The sequence below is a fragment of the Leptidea sinapis genome, chromosome 31, assembly GCF_905404315.1.
Source record: "Leptidea sinapis chromosome 31, ilLepSina1.1, whole genome shotgun sequence".
Classification (NCBI taxonomy): domain Eukaryota; kingdom Metazoa; phylum Arthropoda; class Insecta; order Lepidoptera; family Pieridae; genus Leptidea; species Leptidea sinapis.
This window is the reverse complement of record NC_066295.1, coordinates 3781996-3796232: the sequence shown is the minus strand read 5'-3', so window position 1 is coordinate 3796232 and position 14237 is coordinate 3781996. Positions and strand designations below refer to the sequence as shown.

At 37.5% G+C, this 14237-nt stretch overlaps 1 protein-coding gene across 1 annotated transcript; it reads left to right on the top strand.

The window, feature by feature from the left end:
• The first annotated feature begins 553 nt into the window (after window positions 1-553).
• On the top strand, window positions 554-13854 carry LOC126974037 (protein unc-119 homolog). Its single transcript, XM_050821409.1, has 4 exons — window positions 554-1080; window positions 1433-1605; window positions 7474-7601; window positions 13590-13854. The coding sequence occupies exons 1-3, from the start codon at window positions 731-733 to the stop codon at window positions 7590-7592; spliced, it is 642 nt and encodes a 213-aa protein (XP_050677366.1). The 5' UTR covers window positions 554-730; the 3' UTR covers window positions 7593-7601; window positions 13590-13854.
• Window positions 13855-14237: the final 383 nt, after the last annotated feature.

Below are 14237 nucleotides of genomic sequence, written 5' to 3'. Positions count from 1 at the left end.
AATGCCAGTAAAAACTAAAGGCAAGGTCTATAAAACGCAGTACGACCAGCCTTACTGTACCAGTAAGTTGCACCCATAACCGACAAAATATCAGAAACTAGGCTCAGATGGTACGGACACGTAATGCGTAGGCCCGACGATTATGCGGTGAGAAAGTGCCTTGCAGCCATGGAAATGGCTGCAAGAAAGAGGGGTAGGGCAAGACCCCAAACTACCTGGATGACGAATGTCCAAAGGGACATAAAACGCCTTGGCCTCAGTGACGAAAACAAGATCTACATGGCGCCGCATGATAACAAAAGCCGATCCCGCGTAACGGGATAAGATAAGGCGAGGACAAAGAACCTTTGAGCACAGAATACTGATTATGAATTACCTTATAAAAAAATATAACTTCGACAATGGCTGCATGGCTTTGCCTTGGCCATTTGAGCGAATAAGAATAAAGTAATATTTACGTAGTATTTACATCCTCTTCTCTTTGACATGCCTGTCCAGATGGACGAACAGAAAAAAAATCTCTTTGACATAGGTACCTAATCGATTATTTTTATTGAAACCACAACAAAAGAAAAACATTTTGTATTAATTACGCCGTGACAATTTTTAATTCTTACATAGCAAATACATAGTACATAACTGGATACATAGTACGAATGCTAAACGTGTAATATATAATATTTGATATAAAGTCCGAAATTAAAAGCTCGATTTTATCTATAATTGTAAAATGAGTTTGGTAGGAAAGAAATGCGAATCAATATCGCTTCATGAAACAAACAGATCCGGGGCTATGTGTGATATTACACCAGAAGAAGTTCTAAAGTTAGAAAATATTACAGAATCATATTTATGTAGTCCAGAGGCAAACGTATACGATATTGATTTCACGAGATTCAAAATTCGGGACTTGGAAACAGGAACCATATTATTTGAAATTGCGAAACCTCCTACGGATTTTGGAGTAGAGAATGATGGCGCTGACGACGGTTCTGAGGAACCACTTGATCCAAATGCTGGTAGATTTGTGCGGTACCAATTTACTCCTCAGTTCTTAAAACTACATACTGTCGGTGCTACGTAAGTTTATAAGATAATTTTAATTGTCAACTCTTTTAATAAAATCAGGTGAAGTAAAACAGTGAGGAAACCTATACTCGCCTGCAGAGAAATTCAAAGGTTATATGTGAAGTAATGACCAGATTGCAAAGGGTTTGAACCTAGGGTGTTTTCACAATACATGCACAATAGAAGTTGAGTTGCAGAAAATACCTTTATCTGTTTTACTTATATACCTAAAATCAGGCTTGTCACTAAAATAAGTAGTCAAATATTATAGAGTTTCATTGGTCATCATACTTCCCTGGCTTAATACAATATGTTCCCTTATTATATTATTATTATAGTAAAATGATCATTGATATATTTACAGTGTGGAATTTACTGTTGGCTCAAGGCCAGTCAATCATTTTAGGATGATTGAAAAGCATTTCTTCAGGGACACATTATTGAAGACCTTTGACTTTGAGTTTGGATTTTGTATACCATTTTCTCGTAATACGTGTGAACATATTTATGAATTTCCAACACTGCCACCTGATCTAGGTAATGTATATCAATTTTTAGTAAATATTGTAGAATATTGAATTCACAATAACAATGCTAAGAGTGGTTCTATGCTAAATCTTTCTATGTAAAAGACTGAAGTAAGTAAGTAGTAAATCTTTTTAATTTTCAAACTAATAATACCACCTAAAGCATTTTTTTGAAGTGAAACTTCTTTAGGAACATAAGGGTAAAATTTTAAAGGATGAAACACAATATTAATAATATTTGCATTACAAAGATGTGCAGCTTTTATGCCAAAGAAGAGGGAGAGAGTGATTGAGACCGATCAACAGTGATTGAGAAAGGGTGAACATAGCCATGGAGCGAGAATAGGGAACAAAAGAGATAGAGCGAACTGCTCCATCTTCATGGAATGATGATGCAAATGAGAATAAAAGTGTTGGTTATATTATAGATAACTCAGAAGAAAATGGAGGCATTACGTCTCGTTTACTAGATCATAACCAAGCTTGTGAATTGATATAGCTAATAGTTGGATATATAGCTGGTTTAGTGGCGAGATCTCTATGTCACCATTTAAAATGCATGGGTTGTATTGACTTGTTAACTGTGAATAGAAAGTTTGAGTACCACAAGTTAGATATCCATCTCAATCACTTGTAGCCTACCCTTGATTAAAAATATTCATTGAAAACTATAAAATTGTTATTATTTTCAATAATCCTAATTCTTCTTTTATGTATTTATAAATATACTGTTTATATGAGGCAATTCTTTATTTTTTCAATACTTTTCATTGAGTATTTTTAATCAGGAACTTTTCAGAAGTTTCACTTCTACAGTGTGTGACTTGCATATATACACACATATTTTTTTTTGGTCAATTATTTTAGTTAGTTTAATTATTTATAATGGTACTAAGTTAAAGTTGCCTTTCAGTTCAAATCTAGCTATTGCTCAATTTGCTTAGCTATTGCTGGGAGGGTAAAAGTGGTAGGGGTATTATCCCTGCACCTCTTTTTAATCCCTTATTGTCCATAAAATTTAACAGTAATAAAATCTCAGAAATAATCAAGTGAAATCCCTTTAAAGAATGCTTTGATGTTGAAAGAGTAAAATAGTAGCAGGTAGAAATAAATATCAAGTCAATTTCCTAAACCACTTTATCACCTTGCAACTTTTATTTCTTCTCAAATGTTTAATATAAGGCATTAGAAATTTAATGCATCCTTCAGGTTTTTTTTTAAGAACTTTTAGTGTAACCCATTTATTAATGGAGTTATTGGTGTTGAGCCAGTGGTAACAGCTCAACTGTAATGTACATTCTATAGAGAATCCACAATTAGAGAAAAATTCTTACAAGGATGCTAAAAAGCACAAATAATGTATCAAGTTTTGTATCATTACTTCTGGATGTGTAGATTTGAATCCTGTATCATCCATAAATATTAACAGTGATGAAAAGTAAAAATTTTATTCTTTTAGATGCTAATAAGCTCAAGTAAATTGTACAGCTACAGATGTATAATATGTATTGGAATGTCACACAAGCAATCTTTAATAATCTTGCCCAACACCAACACAGAGAAAAACTTACAGTATGTCAGTGGGCAATGGAAAGGAGGTCATTAAATTAAGGAAGAATCCATAACTATGTTTCTATCTATCATCAAAAATGGTGATTGACATGTCATATGCTACTCTACAATGTGAAGCACAGTTAATAACATCTCTGTTACCCAAGAGAAGATAAATGGCTCAGACCATAGCTCTCAAAAAGATGTGACGATGAAATACATCATACACTGGGCTCACATTGGACCTAGGTTGCTCTGGACCATTACTGCTGGAGAGAGATATACACTGTGTTAAAAAAAACCTGTATGATAATTGACACGGATTTTTTTCTTTTTATGGAATAGGAGGACAAACGAGCGTACGGGTCACCTGTTGATAAGTGATCACCGCCGCCCACAATCTCTTGCAACACCAGAGGAATCACAGGAGCGTTGCCGGCCTTTAAGGAAGGTGTACGCGCTTTTTTTGAAGGTACCCATGTCGTATCGTCCCGGAAACACCGCACAAGGAAGCTCATTCCACAGCTTTGTAGTACGTGGAAGAAAGCTCCTTGAAAACCGCACTGTGGAGGACCACCACACATCCAGATGGTGAGGATGATATCCTAACTTGTGGCGTGTCGTGCGAAGGTGGAATTCGGCGGCAGGAATCAGGTTAAACAGCTCTTCGGAACACTCGCCGTGATAAATGCGGTAGAAGACACACAATGAAGCGACGTCTCTACGCAACGCCAAGTGATCCAGCCGTTCACAGAGCACTGGGACCCCGACAATTCGAGCTGCTCTGCGTTGCACGCGGTCAAATGGATCGAGCTCATAATGGGGTGCGCCAGACCAGAGATGACAGCAATACTCCATGTGTGGCCGGACCTGCGCTTTGTAGAGCGCTAGTATTTGGGCCGGCTTGAAGTATTGCCGTGCTCTATTAATGACGCCCAGTTTCTTTGAAGCCAATTTGGCTTTGCCTTCCAGATGACCACGAAATTGGCAATCGCTCGAGATTTCGAGACCCAGTATTCCGATACTAGGCGAGGCTTTGAGGGAAGTGTTGTCGACAAATGGGGTTTTTTTAGTGGTAAACGCGCAAGCTTGAGTCTTCTGGGGGAATTTAATAATTTATTTAAGAAATTGGACAAGGTTCAATTTTCCCCATTCCGTGACCTTCTCAAGAGAGGACTCGATAGAAGACACAAGTTTCTCCCGGCACTGGTCGACGATTTCCCGAGAGAGACCTGCATGGCCCGTGTATACGGCATCACCAGTGCTGTCATCCGCATAGCAATGAATGTTGGAGGTGTCCAACATATCATTGATATGCAGAAGAAACAGCGTGGAAGACAGCACACAGCCTTGGGGAACTCCAGCATTCACGGGCTTCGGGTTCGAGCAATATCCGTCGACAACGACCTGTATGCTGCGCCCAGTGAGGAAGCTGGAGGTCCACTTGCACAAGCTCTCGGGAAGCCCAAATGATGGAAGTTTGGAGAGATGGAGATTTGGAGAGAGCGCCTTGTGCCATACACGATCAAAGGCCTTTGCTATATCCAGGCTAACTGCCAGGTCTTCCCCCTTGCTTTCAATAGCCGCAGCCCATCTATGTGTTAGGTATACCAGAAGATCACCTGCCGACCGACCATGGCGAAACCCGTATTGTCGGTCGTTGATCAACTGGTGACCCTCTAGGTACCAAGAGCTGACGGCTAATTATGCTCTCCATGATTTTGGAGAGCAGGGAGGTAATAGCAATAGGCCTGTAGTTTGACGGATCCGAACTGTCTCCTTTTTTTTGGATCGGATGGACAAGGACAGACTTCCATGAGTCAGGGACTACGCCTTTAGAATAAGAGTGCCGGTATAAACGCGTTAGCACCGGCGTCAACTCAGGGGCACACGTTCTAAGCACGATTGGAGAAATGCCATCCGGCCCGCTCGACTTCCTGACGTCCAATGAAAACAGAGCTCGCCTAACAGTTTTCTGTCTGAACTGTACTTCAGGCATAGAGCTCTGACACTGCGGGATGGTCGTCGGTGTTTTTACGTTGTCGTCAAGAGTCGAGTTGGAGGCGAAAAGAGTGCACAAGAGATCGGCTTTCTCTTTTGCCGTATGGGCCAGGGTGTCATTCCTCATGTGCAACGGCGGCATGGACGGCTGGCTGAAGTTACCAAGAGCAGCTTTCGACAACGACCAGAACTTGCGTGTTCCGATCGGGTAACTGGAAAGCTGCTCGCCGATTTTGACGACGTGTTTTGATTTTGCACGGGCGATTCGCCGCTTAAAAAATCTGGAGGCACGGTTTTATTTCCTCTTAAGAACTATGCAGTTCGGATCCTTTTAGCCCAGCGCCGCAACCCAAGCTCGATACGCCTGTTTTTTGCAGTCAGATGCTGCTTTAACTGACGCATCGAACCAGAGCTGTGATCTGCCACCGATGGGTACTACAGAGTTTGGTATAAAAATATCCATACCCTGTAGTACCTATCACATCGGCTACTGCAACGGCGCAGGCACTAGGATCATCCGAAGGGAAACAAACCCTGCCCCAAGGGTAGGATGCAAAAAAGGAACGCATCCTATCCCAATCTGCTGACTTGTAGTGCCATACGCGGCGGGTCGCTGGTGGTCTGCGACGTTGGCGTCGGATAGGCACTACACTCCTGACCAGGCAATGGTTGGACGTTCCGAGAGGGGCGTCGACAAAGACCTGGTAACCATCGGGATGTGTAGTCAGCAGAAGATCTAATAAGGACGGCATGTGGTTATCCACATCCGGGAGCCGCGTTGGCGACTCAACCAATTGGGACAGACCATAAGCCAATGCAAAATTATGCACAGATCGCCCTGCGTAGTGGTACGTGATCCAAGCCATTCGGCATTGTGCCCGTTGAAATCACCCAAGACTACGATTTCAGCGGAGGGGATCTGTGCAAGCACGTCGTCAATTGCCGCTTGAACGCAGCCCATGAGATGATCGGTTTCTGTGTTACCACTATGGGACCTGTAGACCATGCGGACGTGGTCCTCTAAATCTACGCGGAGCCAGAGAGTGGACAGGTCCCTACCCTCAAAATGTCCGAGACGGCGACAGCAGATATCCTCCCTAACGTACACACATACCCCGGCATGAGGCAAAAAATTGTGCTCAATTTTGTACCCGGGGTACGTTAAATATGACGTATCGCTAGGTCGAGATATCTGCGTCTCCGTAAGAAAACACAAAGCCGGCTGCGCCGTCTCAAGGTGGTGGTGGACAGCGTTTAAGTTGGAGTGAATTCCCCTGTTGTTACAAAAGTCTACGTTAAGCGTGGAGCGGGGTGCCGTGGTGCTACTGCCTCGTTTGTCCTCGGTCATGCGCGGTACTGTGCCCTCCCCAGAATACGAGGGGCAGCCCGAGCGCGAATGCTCGGGGAGGGATTCTCCCCGCCCCGGGAAAAGTACAGGGCAACGCAGTAAGTAGAATATGGAGATACCACTAAAAATAAAATCACTACCCCTTAAATTCAATGCTATAGTAAAAAGAACATTTCATAGTAAATGTATTCAAAACTCTTGAGAACCCCTGACTTATTTATTCTACCAGTAAACTAAGGTCATCGCCCGCATCTCGGTCCAATGGCGTAAAGCTAGCATCAGCTGAGCGGCGGCTCAAATGAATAAGGCGGGGGTTATCGCACCGCTGTCTTGGCCGATGCTGCCAATCGCGGTAATTAGCATTATTGCTTTAGAAAATTACAAATTACCTGCTTCAGGATCGGTTGTGCAGATTTTGCGCTCGCGACAATTGCGTGATTTTTGGTGTAATTTATAGTGCTAGGTGTAATTCATAGTGCTACTAGCTGACCCGGCAAACGTTGTTTTGCCATATAAATGAAATTGTATTGATCTTTTGCTTGCTAGTTGATAAGAGATGGCGCTCTGTATTCATTAGTAACAATCACACTTCTTTTATATTTTGTATAATTCACACTATAGTTTTATAAATTATAGCCTATATGTTATTCTGGTGTGTAAGCTATATTATTATAAAGTTTCATCAAAATCTATTCAGTAGATTTTGCGTTAAAGAAGTTCAAACATACATCCAGACATATAAAGTTTCACATTTATAATATTAACTGGAACCCCAATAATTGCATTTTAGGAAATTGACTTGAGATGTCGGTTTTTCAAATTTAAGCAGTTTGTTATTTTTTTTTTATATAATAACATAAAAGATGTTTCATAATTTATCCTTTAATATTTATATGCGAAAGTACTAAAGGCAATCAAATAATTTTAAAAAATCCTAGATTTTTTATTTTAAATAAAATAAATATTGTTTTATTTCAGTTGAGGAAATGATTGCAGCCCCATTTGAAACCTGTTCAGACAGTTTTTATTTCGTGGACAATAGGCTTGTTATGCACAACAAAGCTGATTATGCTTATAATGGTGGAATAAACAACTAAATTAAGAAGGTAATGTTCCCTCAGAAGGTTGAAAATCAAATATTAAAAAAATCTTTCTAAAGGGGGTAAATAGCTAAATTACTTCTGTTATTTTTTTTTGTGTCTGCGAGAATTTTTTCTTTTTATTCACGATTATTGTGTACTAGCTTAAAATGAAATGATATTGCACCAAGTTTATATGAGAAACAAATTAAGCAGAATGCATGTATTTTTTATATGTGCAACTCATGAATAGTTTGCAACAAGGTAAAGGGTTGCAAGGCAAGGTAAAGTGGGTATACTCAGAAATTTAGGTACACTCAAGAATCTCGAGTGACACTGCATTGTAATGGGCAGAGTGTTTCACATATTGTGAGGTGGACACTTTGCTTGTCTTGTCACTTTTTCTGAAATAAAAATAATAGTCATGTGTACCCTGTATATAGGGTTGCCAGCCGTACTCTAAAATAGAGTTTAGTACTCAATATCAGGTAGATGTAATTTTTTACACAATGTTTACTATACTACTCTACTGTTCATGTTTACTTCTACTGCCAGTCATATAATATTATACAAACCTCATTCAACATCAACCAAAAAAGTGGACTATTTACTGTTAATATGTTTGTTTCCCCAATTCCAAGCTATGTGTCCCTAATGTCAATGTCATGTCACAAGTTGTGTTGAGAAGTATGGCATCCTTTTAAAAAGTAAATATAAATATGACACTCTTTTTTGGGAGTCTCTTTATTTACCTGTTTTCAAATCAGATATACTCTATTTCATCTGATAACTGTTGGCAACCCTACCTGTATACCCGGAAAGATACATTCCACTACTATTGCGATACTATAATAATTATTTGTAAGTGTTAATATTGTGTTTATGTGTAATTTAAACTTAGTAAAGTGTGTTCAACCATAATTATATCCACAATTTGTAGGTACTATTGTATTTTGATACACTTTGGTTTGATATTCACTCTGTATACACTTTTTATTAATATTCTAATTTATATTTGTGTAATAATTGTAATGCTTATGTACTGTAAAGTAAGTTAAGATAATTTCTGCTATTAGCCTTGAGACTATCCACTACAAAGTCTTGATCTATGGGGTTATATCTTGCCTCTAGTTTATTTGAATTTTTCTCTTAAGTTTGCCGAAGTGAAAAGATATTTGTCACAGGTGGGATTCAAATCCACTTTTGTAAATATCACGTCGTCAGTGACGGGAATATCTGTCAATACAGTCTTATGACCGGATATTATTCCCAATGTAGTCTCATGTCACAAAAAGGATGTCAAGTATGTGTTGGATTCGAACATGAAGCATTCTTTACCATCGTACAAGATGTATTTAACATTGTGGACTTATTAACTACGTTTATAAAAGATTTAATAGAGGGCGCCACAACAATGTTCCTGTTATAATTTTAAATTTGTCATCTTATAGTGGTTGTTTATTATTGTTATTATTATTAGTTATACACGCTCAGTCAAAATTTCATTAGTTCTATTACTGTTTGTCGAAATAAGATACTGGCAACTCATATTCAGATCGTTAGTCTGAAGTTATGGGAATAGATAGGGTGCCGCCCTGGCCGCCCCGCCAAACTCGTAACAGCTTTCAGCTTAGTCTGGGTGTGTTTGTTGTACAATTTGTGAAACGTTATGAGACTACAAAAACTATTAACAAATGGAAAATGCAGTAAAAGACAATCGTAATTTTTTTAATAAGGTCATTGACGTACAATAAACAACTATACTGACAATGACGCTCAAAAATTGTCTGAAGCAAAACTCTGCATTAGGCAGAGCTTTCATTCAGTACTGTTTCGACCGCGCTTTGAATACAACGCCATGCAATGTCTGTCCAAATAAGAGCATATCCAAACATAAAAAGAATGGAGTGTCGTATTTCAGGTAAGTGCCCCGTTATATTAACAAAATTGTGTAACTAACATGACGTTTTTAGTAATAAATAAATACATTTCAATTGCTAAATCGAAACGTTCTTGCGTCGTGTGTGTTCTTTGTACCTTACTGGCACGACATAAAGTGCTAATTTCAATGAATGTTTTAATGTTGTCTGCATAAATTAATGTATACGTATATATTGATTGGGAGTTGGTAAAGTTGATTATTGTAAGTCAATGATTAATGTCAATTAATGTCACTTATGAATGTCAAAATTTCAATAAAAATTGTAAATTTTACCTTTGACCACAACTTACATCAAATAAATCAATGTTGTGAGTGAGAATTAAACAATTGCATATTACAATAAAACATAAATGTCCGGAGCGTATCCGGCCTTAGTTTTAAAAAATATTCAGTACTCATGTCGTATCGACCTATGATATCACCGCACGTGGAAAGTCATTCAATTTGCTGGAACAAGTGAATTTCTTGAAGATCCGAACTAGGGATGGCAATTATGTAGTTGTTAAATGATGCTTGTACGGTGTTAAAGTTAGTGTCATGCGGAGTTCCTCATCAGGAATAATTTATATAGCCGTTTTTACACCGGTTGATAATTCGTGGTTAGGTATTTAATATCCCACTTTGCAAATATTTGTGTTGGCTATTGGTAACATAGAAATATAACTAAGTACAGGTAACAAGTGACATAAAATATAATACGCCTGGACGTGTCGCCTCTAATGTTATCATGTAGTCACATACCATAGACATATAGACAAAGGTCTAAAGGCGAGTACGCAGTGAACAGCTGACGTTACAACGCTTAAATATGGTGTAATGCAGTAACTGCAATAACTCTTCCACATAACACATTTTTTCATTACTTTTTTAATAAAATATGTGTGACAATCTTAATTAATCTTGCCGTGATTTTGCACATCATTTCGTGTGTTTTAAAAAAATAATTTACAGACATTTTAACTTAAACTTACTTGAACAAATATTCGACCCGTGCACCCCGCGCGTTATTGTTGTTCTTCTCTCAACCTAAGCCGGCAATTATAGCTCTTCCGTAATTTAGGTGGTATGGCGACCATTAAGAGAGAAGCGCCAGACTAAGGATAATACCATTGTGTAGCCACATACTGCTGACTCCAGAATATTAGTTGGAGGGTTTTTTTACCCAAATGAGCAATATTGGACAGTGTAACACTATTACTTATGCTAATATAAATCGAATCTAAAATTGCGGCAAAACAGGTCTAAGTGACAGCGAAAGAGGAATGGCAGATAGGTGATATTTTATGTGCGAGTGGGAGCGAGTCATTAGGGCTATATTTCACCGAGACACCAGGTTGCGCAACCAGTCGCCGCTACTAACAAAATGTATACAGCTCTATCGAGAGTTACTCAAACGGCGTCCGTTTGGTTGCGCAACCAATTTGCATAGAATGTTACTGGTCGCGCCACCACTTATTACTAAAGAGCTTCATGGTGTCCCACTCACTCGTCCGTCAGTGACGCTCCCACCCCATTGCGTGCAACACGAGTGCACTGCTGTGTTTTTCTTTTTAATTGCCTTCGTAAATTGCATACGATAGATAATTTTGATACAAAAAGGTTTACTATCGAAAATCAAAGTCGACCAGTATAGGTTAACTCCGATAGAGATTTAAAAACGAAATGCTAAGATTAAATAAGGATCAACCCACCACTCTTTCTTTTTTTTTTAACTTTCTTTTCCTACTTACATACGACATATCTCGAAGTCCAGTTTGATACCGTATCAGTGTGGTACTGACTCTTGCGTTTGTGTGGTGTCTAGTTAGGTAGCTTACGGACACCACGGTGGCGCGAATGGTTGCGCCGCTATGGTGTCCCCGTGAAATATAGCCCTTAGTGGTCGCCATTTTAGATTCGTTTTTTTTTATTAGCACCAGTTATACATATAACGTAGCACATATATATTATGATACACAGATGACAGTCGTCCCGTAAGGATACAGCATTTATGACGTTTCTATTACCTACTTATTTATATTTCTATGGCTGATATAATAATCTAGTCATTAGTTATTAGGTGCTGTTAATAGGTATTAAGTTTGGAATTTTGTTTTTTGTAGTCTAGATGTGATATTTTACAGGGAGTTAATCTCATTATTTGCAACAAATTTTAAATACTACTAATACTTAATAAGAAATTTAATTTTGTCATACTCAATATTTTTCGTAAAGAACTTGTAATATAGGTAATCGAATGTACGAAATAAAAACTATTACTAATACAGGAATTATGAAAATATAATACAAATTATTAGCTTGTCTTGACATTGAATAATACATAGTTACCTACTTAATCAAATTTAGATGAGTAGGAAATGTGAATAAGAAATACAATATATTTACCGGAACTTGCATTTCTTACGTATTTAAATAAATTAAAACTGAAATGTTTTAGGTATCGCTAGGTATGTGTTACTCAGTTACATTGTCTCTGGTTCGAACGTCGATGACGTCACATGGTCGCTTTGTTACGGTGTGCAAGACAAGAATCACTGAGATGTTATTATCAATAATTACTACGATTTATTTTATCTGTATTATAGATTGATGTAAAGGTGTTGTGTTGTGATGTTGATTATTATTATTATAATAAAATTTAGTAGTTGTAAGTTTTCTTAAGTGTGAATTCCGCTATTTGTCTTTAAACAGACTGAAATGTCTCCTGCCAGATTTTGGCGAGTCAACATGTCCTGAGGATGAATCGTGCAGAGGCGAAACACGTGTCGAATTGTTTATAGACAAATATTGGCGGAATTAACACTTAAGAAAACTTAAAACATTTGGATATTATTATAATGATGAAAAATCAATGAAAGAATCTGGGTTAAGTACAACAACTATTTATATTTCTATTATATATATTATTAGAATTGTCGTTTAGAGAACTAAAAAAGTTAAAACGTAACAATGAAAACTTTAAAAACAAAGCACGTGAGCATGAAAATATCACGACATGAAACTGCAAACTGTACTGACGCAACAGGACGAGCGCGAGGGGGTGAAAGGGGCGGCAGAGGTCATCACGATCCAGCGAAGTCCAGAGATAATGTGCCTGTGTAGTATAATAAATTGTGTTTTGGTTAGGCACGGCTGTTTATAAATTAAAAACACATAGGGCAACAACTTATACAAAAACAACAAGCAACAAACAGTGGCGTAAGTGACATATAATGCACTTGTTCCAAATAAAATTGGTAGTTGCAACATAAAATAAATTTGCAAATTAATCATATTCAATGAAACAATAGTATTGTTTACTTTCTGTCAATGTCAAACTACTTAATCTATGTTGGTATCTTCTAGTTTAAGTATGTCATTTAAAAATATTAGCAATATTTGTCTCGCTAACGAATATTAAAATATCAGATGAAAAATAATTATTGAACATAACCGTCGATATATATATTTTGTTTCTAAAAAAATACGTCAAATCATAAAAATATTAACCTTGATATAAATGTGAAAAAAAAATAACTTATGTCACCCTAATCTTTCCATAAATTGTATTTCTTTACTCCTAATATTATAAACACCAAAAAAATCTAGTAAATCCTAGATCTAGCCATTAATACTGTTTTTTAAAAGCAATGATAGCACTTGGAAACTGTAATTTTGAAACAAACATTCATTGTGTTTTCTGATTTATTGGGGCGATAAAGAGAAGTTAATTGTTGTACGGCTAGTTCAAATCAAATTTACAAAAAATAATATTTTGGTGAAACCTTGAAATTTTTTTAAATTATCGCAATATTTATAACGGGCTTCACGTTTTTGTGGTACGAGGTACGCACCTGTAGCCAAGCGCAATGTAGTTTGGGCAGCTAGCCTGTCCCAATGAGTGTATAAAATTTCATTTTATTTAAATCGACTCACGGCAAAAAAAAATACTATAGAATCAACTTAGTATAAAGTATGTCTCGTACCAAGGATAAACATTGTGTTTTTATGTAGTAATTGGTAGGTTTGTATATATCTCTAAACATGTTTACTTTATTTTAATATTTACCTACCACCTTTTGATTTGGCCGCAGGTGTTAGCAAAATAGATTGGAACTATAAGCATACAGTATAGTATACTCAACTACAAAATGGCTGATATTATAAAAGTATTGTATTGGTATAATTTTAATATTAAAATTTAATGAATGCAGTGACGGCACTTTAAAATAATATGTAAGAAAGAAAATTCGAATTGGCTTTAAACTTGAGTAGAGAGATATAACTACTCATTTGGATGCCGTCCAATGGCTTGTTGCACAAGCAATGCTTTAAAAAAAATAAAACCTATGTGTTCAAGTTGGTTGTTTAATTTTCTCCCTTTGTCTATCTGGGAATTATGAAACGCGCTTGATTTCAAATGTCAATGCGATCGGTGATCAATGCAACACCAGAGATATAACAGGAGCGTTCCCGGTTCTATAGGAAGTTATGATGAATAAGTTCCTTGATAAACGCTCTAAGGACAAACGAGCGAACATCAGGTATGTTAAGTGATCTCCGCCGTCTACATTCTCCTACAACACCAGAGGAATCACAGGAGCGTTGCCAGTTTTAGAATAGTGTTTTTTTGATGTAGACATTTCACAGCGCCGTGGCAACACCGCGCAAGGAAACTCGGTGGTTGTACGTGGCAGAAATTCCTTGAAAACAGCTGCAATGAAACAATCGTAGAAGCGATA